The following is a 13,892-nucleotide window of genomic DNA, read 5'->3' on the forward strand; positions in this document are numbered from 1 at the left end:
CAGGGAAGTGGGAGTGTGGCTGTAAGCAGGAAACCCTGGGAAATGAGGCAAGGGGGTCTCTGGGCAGAGGGTCTCTTGCCAGCTGGGCAGAGGTGCCAGGGCAATGCATCTTGTAGGCTGCTGCCACAAGAATGTGTGTTTTAATAACTCAATTGCATTTTCCTTCTGATGCATTCGCAGTGACCTTAATAGCTAAGGAAACTAATTCTAATCATGGACAAGCAAATCTGGGGGAGAATATAAAGAGCTGCAAGCTTATTTAATTACTCATTTGTTTCACCCATTTCTGCCTCTGTTTTGGTCTGTAGCACTTCTCCCACCCTCACTCACTTGGCCTGGCCCTGGCTTCTGGCTTTCCTGCCTGGTGCTGGTGGAGCTCTCTGCTTCCCCCAGCACCACTGGGTCCAAGGGAGGATCACCTCTCTGATCACCCAGGCCAGCGGCTTGGTTCAACACCTCTTGCTGTATCGTGATTTTCTGGCTGCTGTTTTCAGCTCTGCTCAGCCTCAGCTGAGTGGGGCGAGGGGCTCCTGGCAGGATCCTGAGCTCTCAGGTGTTTACACCAGGCCATCACCTTTGCTCTTTGGTCCCTATCCAGCTTTCTAAATGACCAGTGTCTCTCTTTTGCTTCAGAAAGTGCCTCTCTCCACCTCATCTATCCCTTATTAAAAAAGACTCAACACAGAAGCCACCACAACACTCCCTGACCCACTTGCAGCTCCCTGGGAACACAGGGACACAGGGATCCATGCACCTGAGTGCTGAACCATCTCAGCCCAGGGGGTCACAACAGCTGGATCCAGCACAGGAGGTTTCACAGGACCAGTCTGCAAAAGCAGCACGTTCCTGTCCAGCCCCAAGCCCCTCCTGCCCCTCTCAGCCTAATGCCACCTCCCAAGGCGTATGTGCTTCATACACCACAATGGCTTCTTGGACTGCCGTGCAGCCACAAAGGGCACGGCTGCTCCCTGCTCTCTCCAGACACCCTTGCCATTGCAACGAAGAGTCTCAGGATCAATAGTTCTCTCTTCTCCGCTGGCTGAGACCTGTATTCCTTCCTCCTTTTTGCATGCTGTGATTCATTCCTGCCAGGCTGGCTCGTGCCCTTGTTGAACTCACTGATAACGAGTCCAGTATGATGTAAGTGCTGCAGAATTTACCACCGTGTTAGCACTTTATCTCCGAACACAAGCTGGTAGAAAGGCATGATCAGATGAAGCCAAATGACAGGCTAGGAGAGATGCATTGCATTGCTTCTCCTGATTCAAACCGCAGCTCCTAAATGAGAACAGGGGTCCCCCTGATGCCATCCCTCATGCAAATTCAAAGCCACAAGAATGCAGAGGAACTGCTGGAGGGACTGCAAGTGCTTGCAGCTAGAGGAGAGGCTGGTGCTGGACAGCCTGACCGAGGGGCAAGGATATAAGGGCAGAGTTGTGCATGAGGGGTAGCATGAGAGGAGGCAGGGGTCATTAGGGTAATGAATACAGACCACTGTGAGAGGCAGCGGGGGGGGACACGACAGGCTGAAGGACTCACAGGGCTCCTTTCATCCCAGTGCCTCTGCTCTGTGTTATGGCTCAAAACAAAATTAAAAGAAAAAATGAACGCATGCCTAGAAAAATGGCAGGCCAGCCAAGCCCATCAGTATACACAACCCTCTTCCAAGCTCAGCAGGAAAGGCCCTGTAGCTTGAGGCTTTGAATCCAGCGCAGAAAGATTGGGAATGACCCCATGCTGGCCCTTCTTGACTCCCACCAGCCAGCTTGAGCAGCAAATTGTGCTCCTGGAGTAAAGCTGGCAGCTGACCTGCCACAGGAGATGCTGCTCAGCCCCACCATTCACTGTCCGACTTCTGGCAGGTCCTGCCCACATTTCATTTTGGTGCTTTGGAGCTTGTTAAAGAGAAATCTAGAAACACTTCAGGTCTGTAAACGCGTATTTAACTGTAAACGTGTATTTAAGGCCAGCCAGCTGCGTGCTACCTTCCAGCAGCAGACGTGCCCATGGGCGATACGTTTCCATGATGCTCAGCAGCACTGAGCCCCCTGGCTCTCTGTGGAGCAGCGCACTGTGCCTGGCACATGCCTGGGCTGATGTCTGGGGCTCTCAGGGCTGCTCTGCCCCAACCCCGGGGGCTGCAAGGAGCTCCTGCCACCAGCCCTTCTGCTCACTCCATCTAAAGTACAACCGCTGTGCTCAGACCCCAGGGCTGGACAAGTCTGGGTCTGCCACCTCCTCCGGCAGCTGTGCCCTCCTCCATCACCCTGCGGAGCATCCTCGTGGCAGCCAGCAGCACTCTGCTCTCTGAGCCAGCGCAGCGTGGAAGGGCTCTGTCTCCTCCAGCTGCCTGCAGCCCACCTCCCCGCTGCCTGCAGCCCACCTGGCCGGACCCTCTGCTCTGCCTTCGCCGGCTGCCTGCGAAGATGGATCCAAGTTCATAGTTGCCGGATCGCGCAGCTTGGGGGCACCAGCAGGTTGAGGTTTTTTCAGGCTTGCTCCGCCTGCGTCTCTCAAGGCAGAGAAAGCTACACAAGCACCCAGCGAAGTTCAGAGAAGACAGCGACTGGTGGGCTCCCCTTCTACCGCACCTGTCTCCTGGCTGAACCAAGCAGCATGATGCCCTCCCCCCCAGGCTGGTCCCGGAGCCCAGCATCCATTTCCCAGTCCTTTCTCTTTTCAGCTGGTGTTGGGCTCTGTCAGGGATGGGGGGGAGCACTCACAGCTGGTGGGCACTGCAGTTGTAGAACTTGAACTCTGTGCTGACAAACGTCCTCCCCGTCTCCTGCGACTTCAGCTGCAGCACCACGCCAAACCAGTCTGGGGATATAAACCGGAGCCCGTCAGTCCCACCAGCAGCAATGAAGGAAGCAACAGCAGATACGGGGGCACCCACTCCCCTCCTGCCAGTGTGCTGAGCCATCTGCTTCTGGGGTACAAAGCGGAAGGCAAGTTGCTTTCATCTCCCTGCTTCCCCAGCTGTCAGGACCCCCACCCATGGTAGGTCTGCGGCAGTTCCCCAAGTTGGGGGCTGAGCATCGCCCTGCCAGACCCCGTCCTCGAGCACCCCAGGGTGCAGGGCTGGCCGTCTCCAGCAATGCCTCCAAACCAAATCAAACCAAACCAGGCTTGAAGGCAAAACGCGTCGGAGACACAGGGGCTACACGCTCCCATGGGTCACAGTTGAAATGATTTTGGAATCTCATCCTGTTCCTTAAGGGATTCTGTCTCCAGCATAAGAACACTAATCCAATCTACTCTGAGAAGCAGCCCAAGACCAGAAAAGGAGACAATGCTGGAAATAAGGGCATTAGAGAAGCTCTTTAGAGGCCTCCGCGCTGGGTTAATGAAGAGCAGATTGCTCTCCCGGAGCTGCTGTGGGTAAGTCTACGCCAGCCCTGCTACTACAGCAGCTCTCAGCCCCCAGTGTTCACCAAGTCTCAGGCTCCATATAATGCCTTAGACATACAAAGATATCAGCAGGGAAGCACAGTTGACACCTGGAAGGATGCCAAGGAGAAAATGAGTTTTAAGCAAGTAGCATTTTGGTTATGGGAAGAGCAAATATGACAGCAGTGACATTAATGAAGAAACAACCCAAAGATCAGGACCGAAAAATAGAAACTGCATCCACCTACTCGTGGGTGCTGAGCCAGGCCGAGGGGAGGGCTCCCGCGTTCCGGATCCACCCAGTGTGGCAAGGCTGCGAGCCCCTGCCCCACTCATGAGCCACCCCGAGGGGGACAGACGGCTCCTGTCCTGTCCTGGGGAGCTGTCTGGCAGCACAGGGAGGGTGCAAGGACAGGGCAAGCATGCGGTGCTGCCTGCTCCCAGCCTATCTGTCCCTGCGTGGGAGGCATTTCTTAAGGACAAAGCATTTTTAGCTCCCTGAGTTCAATGATCTTTGACAGGAGCATGAATTTCTCCAGCAGCAGCAACCCCAATGGGTCTGCTCCACCCCGCAGATACTTCCAAACCTACGCTGCACTTTCTGGCAGCACAGACATCGTTTTACTGTCCAGAAATCAGTTACTTACCTTGATCCACAGGTATGGCAGGAACATCCTTTGCTGCTGGTGAAACACACACAACGCGGCTGCCTGAAACCTGCCCTTCCACCTCCGTCAGGTTGCCGAAGAGGCAGGTGACCCCAGCCGTCAGGTCTGGAGCATCGTTCACCAGCAAGCTGAGCTGCAGCCGGCGAGAGGAGGGGCAGAGGGGAAACAAAGCACAGCCAGCAACTTGTTAGCAGGCAGAACTGCCCGAGTTTCCTTCGTATGTTCAGTACCTGCTGTTTTCCCATTCAGTACTGACCCCCTGAAATTACCCATCCGCCCACAGGAGGTGGCCAGCTGCCCTTTCATGGGAAGCGGAGGAGGAAGAAGAAAGCCAAGGATGCAGGTTCTTTAGCGACACAAAACCACCTTGCTGAGCCTTTGGGTACTGTGGTTCAGGAAAGGTGGCAACGGCAGCTTTTTGTCACGCTGGTAGCTCTACAGAAGCATCGCCACCCTCAATGCCCACACTGGGAACCCATGACAGCAGCAGCAGCGTGTTGCTCCTCATGCACGAGCAGTGGTGGCTGCCCCAAGAACCCCCTGCACGCACCACAGCTCCAACAACCTCCCGGCATCGCGAGCGCCCCACTGCGTGCACGGAAGAGGCAGTCCTGCCCTGGGCACGCGTGGCCATCAGAAACGGGCAAGTCCCCACTAACCCCGCCATGAGTGGGGACTGTCCCCGTGGCAGACCGGTGCCTGAAGGGGCGAGCAGCCTCCCAGCAGCCCCACACTGTTTCGACACCAAGTGCTGGTGGGCAGGCGGGGGCAGCCGGCCCTGGTGGGGAGTGGGAAGGGGCTGCGGTGAGGCCAGCTGCTACGGGGTGCTGGGGGGCTTGGGGAGCAACAGCTGGGATGCTTCAGAGAGCCAGGCCTGAGCACAGCTCACAGATGAGGTTTTTGGGAAACAAAGCCTTTCCTTTCAACAGCTAATGAAACCAGACCAAGGGAAATGTGAGCTGAGGCCCAAGGGGAAGGGGAATTTGTTTCTGCCATCCCCACCCCCTTCTGCGGCGGCTCGGATGACCCCTTTCCTCCCCAGTCCCCTTGCGAGGCTGACTTCATGAGAAAACATTTGTGCCGATGGGAAGGGAGAAAGGCTGGAGACCGGACTGTTCGCTGTGAACCTGAAAAGGGCTGGAAGTGCTTCTCACCAACAGGTCTACCCCTCCCCGCTTGGCAGCACCTACCGGGAGGCTGTGCTCAGAGACGGAGATGCTGCTGGGCTGCACGCTGACGCTCATGCACTGGCTGATGCTGCCTGCAAATCGGTACGGCTCGTCTGCTCGCTCGCAGCTGTCCCTCGGGGAGCACCTGCCACACATGAGCACACATCAGAACGGAGAAAGCACTCAGGGAAGATGTCAAACAGCACGAGGTGCTACAGCTGACCGGGGACAAGTCAAACAGGAGGGCAGAGCCCTGGCCAGGGGAAGGGGGAGTTATCAGCAGGACCGGGGGCGATGCTCTGCACCGGGATCAGGTATTGCACACAACCTCCAGGTCAGGACCAAAAAGCACTGAAAAATTATCTAGGATCAGAGGAAAGACAAACCACAAATATCTCGTGAGCAATTCCTAGTCCTGCCTGCACTGGGACACAACCCAGAGCTGCTAAGCCCTGTGTGCCAGCAGCGACAGTGGGTGCTGCGGGTGCGCGATGAGCCAGGCACTCTGCTGCTGCTCAGCCGGGGCTCCCGCAAGCCATAAATCCATCATCTATCTGTACAGAAACTAAACCGTAAAGCAATAACAGGCAGTAACAAAGATGATGCTTCCATTCTAATTAAAACAAACCCACATAGTTCATTAATTGTATCCTCCTGGAGCTGAGGAGTGCGGCCGGGCTGGGAATGGGATTTCCCAGCAGCTGCCGGCTGTGCTTTGGCCAGTTTTCGTGCCTTGGGCTCCCAGCCCTCTCCTGTTCCTGCCATCAGGAATGCAAACTCTGAGCACGCCAAAGGGACCAGGACTGCTCCTCGCACGCCGTGGGCTCCAGGATGGCTCGTTCTCCCTGGTTTTCTGTTGCAGGTGTTCTTGGGGTGGAGTGACATGAAGTTGCTTCCAACAGGTAGAGGAGCACCCAAGGGGAAACCAAGGCCGAATTATCAGTGTTTCAGACCAGGTGTCAGAGTCTGCAGCACAGCACTGGAACCGCTCAGTGATTTTCTGGTTTACAACCTTTGGGGAAAATCCTTTCCTTCCAAGCCCTTTCGCTGGGTGCAGATGACATGTTGGCCTTTTGGTATTAGTGGTCTTAATAAGCTATCAGCAAACTTTATCACTCTTCACTCATTGCTGATCTTGGACCCTATTTCAAATGGTGGCGCAAAGGTCAGGGGATCAAGATGCTGTCACCAGCCCAACATGCCACCAGCCCCACATGCCACCAGCAAATTCCCTTCTGACAGTTACTTGAGTGCATATGTTACTTGAATTAACAAGGTGCTGCTGTCAAACTGCTTGTTTTCCTGGTTCCCTGTGGAGCGGCTCAGCGGTCCCAGACACATGCATCAGCAGAAACACCTCCTGCCCACGCAGAGGCTGCATTTTGCCATGCACATCTAGCTCTGACCAGCTGCTGACAAGTGCTTGGCAAAACCAGGGCTTCCTGCTCTGAAACACTAGACCACCATCCTCCCAGCGTGGCTGTTTGCTTTTGATTAAGAAAAGCGGAGGTTACACTTTCCCTTTCCAAACTACCCGTACGATCCCTGGCAAACGCTGGTGCTGTTCTCCTTACCCTCTCACTTTTTAAACCTTTTTTTCTGGAGTATAATGGAGCTAAATATGAATACTGCCAAAGGAAGAATTATTGAGGTTTAAGTGAATCTGTAAGATAGCTTTAAAGTGAGCTCTTGACTGGAGCCTTTATCTCATTGACTTGCTGGAATGGCTCTTTTTTATCATACTATTTATGGTAACAGCCCTAACAGAGATAAATAGGTCTGTAGACAATAACACGCTTGCAGAGAGCAGCATATGGAAGTCTTGCAGGTTTCAAATCCCACTGGGCTGAAGAGACTCTCTAACAATCTCCTTGAGGCCTCTGCTCGCTCCCAGAGTGCTGCTTGTAGAAGAGGAGCAAAGGATGCTGCCCTCACATGCAGGGGATGAGCCTGTGTGGCAAACAAGCCCCTGGCCGGGAGGACACAGCGGAGGCACCGGGCAGGGCTGGGTGGCTCAGCCATTGCACTGCTGCCCCAGGTTCCCCGGGCGAGCCTGCGGAAGGGCGAGCACCTTTGTTCCCTTCCCGCTGGTTATCAGCACCTTCCCAAATGTCCTGCCTGCAGGATTCCTCGAAGCTCGGTGCAAGGCACACGCTGCCCACAGCCACCACCTCCCCAAGCACCCCTCTTAGGGCAGCGGTCACGGGTCTGCTCCAGCGCCTGCGCCCAGCCTGCAGCCAGCCCCCTCCTGCGCTCAAGTTCATTGCCAGAGCTACCCGGGTCAGGCTGTGCCGCCAGCACGACCGACTCCTGCTTCCCGGCCTCACTGATTTAATCCTCACAGACAGCTCATTCATGAGCATCACTACTATCATTACCCTTAAATTCTAGGTATGCACACGTGTATGCACGCACCCTGCTGTGCAACAGAGCCTTAAGCCCTGACTCAGGCTTCTAAGAGACAATAATACATAACGAGCGCGCAAGGAAAGCTTCATGTAATATTGGATAATGAAAGCTTATCCCAGGACAACTCCGATCCTTTCACTTTTCCTTTAGTACTTCTCTCTGGCTGGTGGCGTGGAAGACAGGGCACACTGCCTGACGCCACGTGGGATGGGGCAGTGGTCTGTCTGTCTACCTCCATCCGTACCTGTTCATTCAACACTTCATTAAAAATCTTGATTTTTTTTCTGGCTCTGTGATAGCCCAGTACATCCAAGTCCCTGCTCCCAGCTGAGCCTCTGGCAACAGCAAACGTGGATGCCAAGTGCCCCGAGAGGAGCTGCCTTAGGGGCTGGCCTGCCCTTCCCCCCTTGCCCAAACTGCCCGAGCTGCCTGGGTGTCTTGGTACCCCCAGGACACAGACTCCGAACCCGTGGAGTAAAACCCCACAAGCAGCAGGGAGAATCAACTGGACTCCCACCCCCAGCTGAGGCTCAGCGCCAGTGTTTCCCGCACACACACTTGCTCCGGCGCCCAGCCGCTCTCTTACTCTCTCAAGGATGAAAACCTCTTCTCTTCTGCCCCTCACCCTTTCTGCCAGCCCTCAGAAACCACAGCATGAGCATCACACCCTGACCCGCCACCCTTCCACCGAGCAAAGGAGCAGCTGGTCCATCTGGCAGGAAGGACATGGAAGAATTAGAGGAGAGAGATGACAAATTAAATACAAACACTCCAGCGCTTGGGGCCTCCAAACAAATATGACAGAGGCTTCAGGAACAGCAAGATAAACTCAATTATTTACAGCTTAAGACAAAAGCTAAAAAATGATCATTGCTCCAAGCAGGCCAGGAAACTGCAAATGCTTGAGGGGAGGGTTGAGGAATGCCATCAGGGAAGAAACCCTTGTTGGGAATAGGTTAATGCTGAAATGTCACGGCCAAAAGGGCAGAGGAAATGACACTTTTCTCTCCTCTTGACATTGAGGGTTTTCTCTCTGCAAAATGAAGATAACAACCTTTACCTGCTTCCCAGGTGGTTTATGAAGATTCAGTTCATTAGCATTAGGAAAGCGCTCAGTGATCCTTGCAGAGGAGCTGCTGCAGGAGCCTGAGGAGCAACACCAACCACACAGACCCAGCACCAGGCACTGCCAGCCCACCGTCCCCGGGTGACTGATGCTCTCGTACCCTTAGAGCTGGCTCCTGGCAGCACCCGCAGCCCTGCAGCTCGGGCCAGATGCTGAATACAGCCCAGCCCCTTTCCTGCTTCCTTCTCTGCTCACTATCACAAGGTTGGGGTGGCTTTTCTCTTAGCTAACTGCTGGAAAGGCATGGGGGGATGGCTGCCCTGAGGGAAGAGCTAAAGGGATAGGAGTCACCAGGGGTGGAAAGCACTTCCTTCTGACAAAGCCGCTGTGACAGTAAAGACTTGCGGACACAACCGCACATATGGTGGCTTAGCTATAGGGCTGGACAGGCTCGTCTGAAAAGAAAAAAGCTAAAAAAAAAAAAAAAAGATATGCCCTGGGCACCTGTGCCCCACGATGCTGTGCTCTGCCACTGCTGCCGGCCCCAGCCTGTGTGGAGCCTGCGGGATGCTTGGGGCCACTGGCTGCGATGGTTCTCCTGCATCTTCCCAAGCGTGGCAATGACTTTTTGCAAAGCAAGCAAGCTGCAGGGAGCCCGTTTGCACCCCAAAGCCCACAGGTCCCAAATCCAGGCCGGATTTGCGGAGGAGCCTGCCATTCCCCGTTCCCCCTCCAGCACCTGCTCCTCAGGCAAGTGGCCAAGTGCTGCTGTGCGGGTCCCTGAACTCTGCCTCCGCCCCGATTTCCATGCATTTAACAGGGCTGCTCTGCAAGCTGGCACGCGGCCGGAGGGATTGCTATTCCTCTCTTCCAGCCTCCTCGAGGCTTTCCCCTCCTCCCCCGATCTGCCTCTGCCTGGTGGTCCCTCTTCCGCCTTAGGAAGTGATCCTTATTATGGCAGGGGAGAGAAAGGAAGGACACGGACACCTCCTGAATGCAGAGAGCGCTTCCTGGAGCTCCCCTGAAAAAAAACCCACCAAACCCTCAGCCCTTTGTGCCTGTTGATGTGCGTGCGGGGCTGCCAGCTCTGAGCCCCACGCTGCTGGCTCTGCCCCATCGGGGATGGCTGAAGCACAGACCCTCTGACCTCTCCTGGCAGAATTTAAATATCTCTTCCTGATACATTTAATAGGGCTTGGTGCTCTGCTCCGTTCCACTGCTGCAACCTCTCTGAAAGCAAAGTTGCATTCATATGATCAAGTCTGCTATTGCCTTTAAAAATTCCCTGTTAACTGGGAGGGACTTGCGGCTTGGGCAAGCAAGAGTGTGCAAAATACAAGGCCTTAATCCCCAGTGTTTTCAATTCTGCTTTCCCATCGTGTCCATGGCACCCCTCCGTGCGGTGTGCAACCCACCACTCCTCAAGCAGGAATTTGTTTTCCTTTACCTCTTCACAGGAGCTCAGGGATTTTCAATGGCATTCACACTGCAATGCAGGCAATGTCCATGGAAGGGAAGAATGGATTTAAGGAACTTCAACCTAATTCGCATTTGCAAAGATTGCGTGGGAGGTGCTCGGTGGTTTTGAAAGCTGCTTTTATCATCACTACCAGCAGCTCAAACCAAATGGTCAAGGCTGGACTTACATGTGGTGGAGTGTGCACCAGCCGCAGTGTGGGTCTCCCGAGCTCAGGCACTCCCCGCAGGTCGTGTACTGCTCGCAGGACTCCACGGGCACCCGGGACACCTGCAAAGGAAGCAAACACATGGGCTCAGGGCTCCTCTCTGCACGGTGGGCAAGCAAAATGAGAGCAGCTCCAGGTCCTGCTTCACCGCTTTGAGTCAAGTTAACACAACAGCCGTTCACAAACTTAAATCACTTGTTCCAACAGCCGTGCAGAAGTCAACCAAAAATAGGAAATATTGGGGACCGAGTCATGAAGTCACTCAGTCCTTTGGTACAGCCATGCCATGAATCACGGGCGCAGCCAAGCTCCAGCCCAGAGCTTGGCCAGTCTCCCACCGCCGGCGCCAGCTCTCCAGGAACCCTCCTGACCTGCCTGCCCGGAGATGCTCCCGCGGCAAAAGCAGCATCCTCTCCTCCCTGATTTACAGTCTGCTATCTTACATTTGCCGCAGGGGAATCTGCTTCAGGGAGGAAAGCTGGCAGGGAATAAAATTCCTTGGGATTTTGCAGATTGGCAGCTTATTTAACCTACGTGGGTATTTCACTGCTTGCTCCTCCTCAGCCACCCTGAGCCCTTCCAGCGCCAGCGTGGACTTGGCTGCCCCAGGCGTGACACTCCCCCCCCCCCCCCCCCCCAGGCTGCCCATCTCTCCCAGGCAAGAGATGCCAGAGCAAAAGAGAGAGGGAAGCGCACGAAGGAGCACAACCCGGATCGCTGCTGCAAGCACCCTCTTGCACTTATCACACACGCGAAAGGTCCGCGCCGCGATGCTGAGGTGTAGCACAGTCCCGACCTTTTTATCAGCAGTGAAAACCCCAAAGGCTCCAAAATGACACCCAGCTTTAACCATGGGTCATTGCTTGACTCCAATGAAGAAGTTCCACTTTAATCTTTCCAACCCATCCCCTTCCACCTCCAGCGGGCACGGCACGTTTGCATCTGCTGTCCCGACGCCGCAGCGCAGTGCCCCTGCACTGGCCCTGCTGGTGCCTCTTCAATATATTTACATTTCTATTATCAAATACTGTAAATAATTGCTGCCGTCCCTGGCACAGCTGCCCTGCAGCACCGGCCGCTCCCCTCGGGCCCCAGGAGCGATGCCTGCAACTGGCTGAAAATTAAAACAACTGTCGGCATTGCACTCGCTCTGTCCGTCAAAACAGCACCCGGCTCCCAGCAGCTGGGGCGCGCGGGGTGAAAGGAGCAGTGTCTCACCAAACAACGGCCACTTTCACGCCAAGTGCTGTTGACACAGTGAGAACCCAGTTCCTCTCTAAAGACGACACCAATAGGGCTGCTATTCTTCTTGTTTCCTCAGCCCTACTTAACAGCTTTTCCTAAAACAAAAATTGCGAGTGGATGTGCGGGGCTGGGTAGGTTTTTTTGCCGAGATGAAGTCTGGGGGACAGGCGCAGGGCTCAGCCTGGGGTATGCTCGGAGCAAAGCAGCCCTGGCTGGAACTGAGGGGTGCGAGAGGCAGAGGCAGGTGTGCTGGGCGTGCATTTAGCCAGCGATGGCTGTAAGGAGCTTCAGAAACGGGGAAGAGAAATGCAGGGTGATGGAATAGCACAGAGGCATAAAGAAAGGGCTTGGGTTTGACTCCTGGCTGCAAAAGGTGTCTGGGGTGCCTTCGCAGGGTCTCATCTGTGTGTCGGATGGCGGCACATGGCACGCTTTCCCCCGTCTTGCTTCTTCCCTCTAAGGTCCTCAAGGCACTTTACAGACATCACGGTGGCATGAGAGCAAGCCCACCAGCCTGGCAGCAGGCACATCATTGCCATCATCAGCAATGACGCAAAATTTCCCAGCGCAGACCAGAGATGCAGACATTGCACTGCTCCTGGATTTTTTTCCTAGGAGCAAACATGTTTTTCAAACCAAATGAGCATCCCACGGGAGCTGTGGTGGCTCTCGGCAGCCCCCAGAGACACCAGCCACTGCAGATTGCATCGAAGGAGGCCACTGACTTTCCCCTAAACCTGCCCAGCACATTGAGCCGTGTTGGTGGGATGGCTCTCACCCAACCCAGGGGTCAGGACAGCCCCAAAATCATTGACCATTGCCAATTCCCCACCTCTTACCCACAATGTCAGGCTTGACAGGATCTGTCCCTGTGATTTATATGCAGCTCAGGGCTTGTTTCATGTTTGTGAGGAGCTGGATGCTCTCACAGCACTCTATAAATAACAGAGGATTTGAATTATATGAATAACAGTTCATTACAGATGATTTTATGTTAGGCATTTGGGTTCTTTCTCTGCTCAGAAGCTGTGGCTTCTGCACATGATAATTCTTTAAAATTCACACAGAAATTTTTAACAATGCCTAAAGTCACAGGTTTCTAGCCCAAACGGGACCATTTGATCCTTTCTTGGCAATGCCTGCAAAATGCAGGGCAGGGAACTTCACCCGTTCACCTCTTTGCAGCACCCGGTGCCCGAAGCAGACCTGGCAGAGGCGGGTGGGTGGGTTGGCACTGGCAGAGCTGGGCTACCTGCTCCGACCAAGGATGGTCACAGGGCAGCAGAGCCCCGAGGGTCCCTCTGGGTCAGCAGTTCTGTAGCCCCAACTGCTCAGATACACCCCGTGGTCCCTGGCTGGAGGAAGGTCTAAGACTTTGGAGGAGAATAAACCATCTGCTTTTCTCCAGTGCTGTGCCCGTGACCTTGAAATTCACCCTTCATAAAAATTAATGCCAGAAAACCCACATTGCTCCAATACCCAAGTAAATGTTTAAATGAAGAAGTTCAAAAAAAGGAACAGAAGGCATTTTAATATTTGCATGCATGAAAAAGGTTGGAGTTTTTGCAGTATTTGCCGAGCTCTCACAGTAATAACACATAAATGACCGCCCTCACCATCCACAATCCAAATATCAGGAATATTCCAACCCTCTAAAGAATATGTTTCATTTTAATGGAAAAACAAGAGGAATCCCATTAAGAGTAGGATATATCCATATGTTATCCCATACCTATCATGAACACAGAAGACTGAAAGCTATATTTCCTTCACAGACAGAAGTAAAGCTCAGATGCCCTTATTCTTCCTGACAGCAGTCTGGAAACACTCTCTCGGCTTTACGTATTTTTAAACTGTTTTCTGCCAGTTTAATTATCGTTACGAGACCAAAGGATTTGTGCATGTGAACCGCTGCGCTGGGGAAAGAAGGCAAGGAACACCAATGCCTGCAGGTGGAAGGAAAAATAACGTGGATCAGGGCTGGGAACAGTGGATTCCCAAGTCCAAGAACTTCTCGCCATATGCCCTTCAGCCATGGACTGCTGTCAAGGAAGAGAAGAAAGAGGGGGTGCAGGCAAAGAAGCAGCTGAACAGGAAGGAAACTAAGAAAATGAGACAGAAAAGCTCTGAAGGGAAAACCAGAAGAAAAGATAAAGACAGCAGAGGGATTGCTGATGGTCTCTGGTACGGCAGCAGCGGAGGCTGCCGCTGTCACCAGCATCACCCGCATCCCTGGTGGCTGGGCATCACGGCAGTGTCC

General features: G+C 54.0%; 1 protein-coding gene across 1 annotated transcript in view; it reads right to left on the reverse strand.

Annotated features, from left to right (window-relative positions):
• Positions 1 to 13,892, reverse strand: part of PLXNA2 (plexin A2) — a 180,276-nt gene that overhangs the window by 65,132 nt on the left and 101,252 nt on the right. Inside the window, exons 5-8 of the mRNA XM_037410617.1 lie at positions 10,349 to 10,449; positions 5,249 to 5,372; positions 4,038 to 4,191; positions 2,724 to 2,820 (exon numbers count right to left, since the gene is read on the reverse strand). Of these exons, the coding sequence (XP_037266514.1) occupies positions 2,724 to 2,820; positions 4,038 to 4,191; positions 5,249 to 5,372; positions 10,349 to 10,449 (476 nt within the window). The remainder of the gene's footprint in view (positions 1 to 2,723; positions 2,821 to 4,037; positions 4,192 to 5,248; positions 5,373 to 10,348; positions 10,450 to 13,892) is intronic.

This window comes from Falco rusticolus, chromosome 17 (genome assembly GCF_015220075.1).
Source record: "Falco rusticolus isolate bFalRus1 chromosome 17, bFalRus1.pri, whole genome shotgun sequence".
NCBI classification, from domain to species: domain Eukaryota; kingdom Metazoa; phylum Chordata; class Aves; order Falconiformes; family Falconidae; genus Falco; species Falco rusticolus.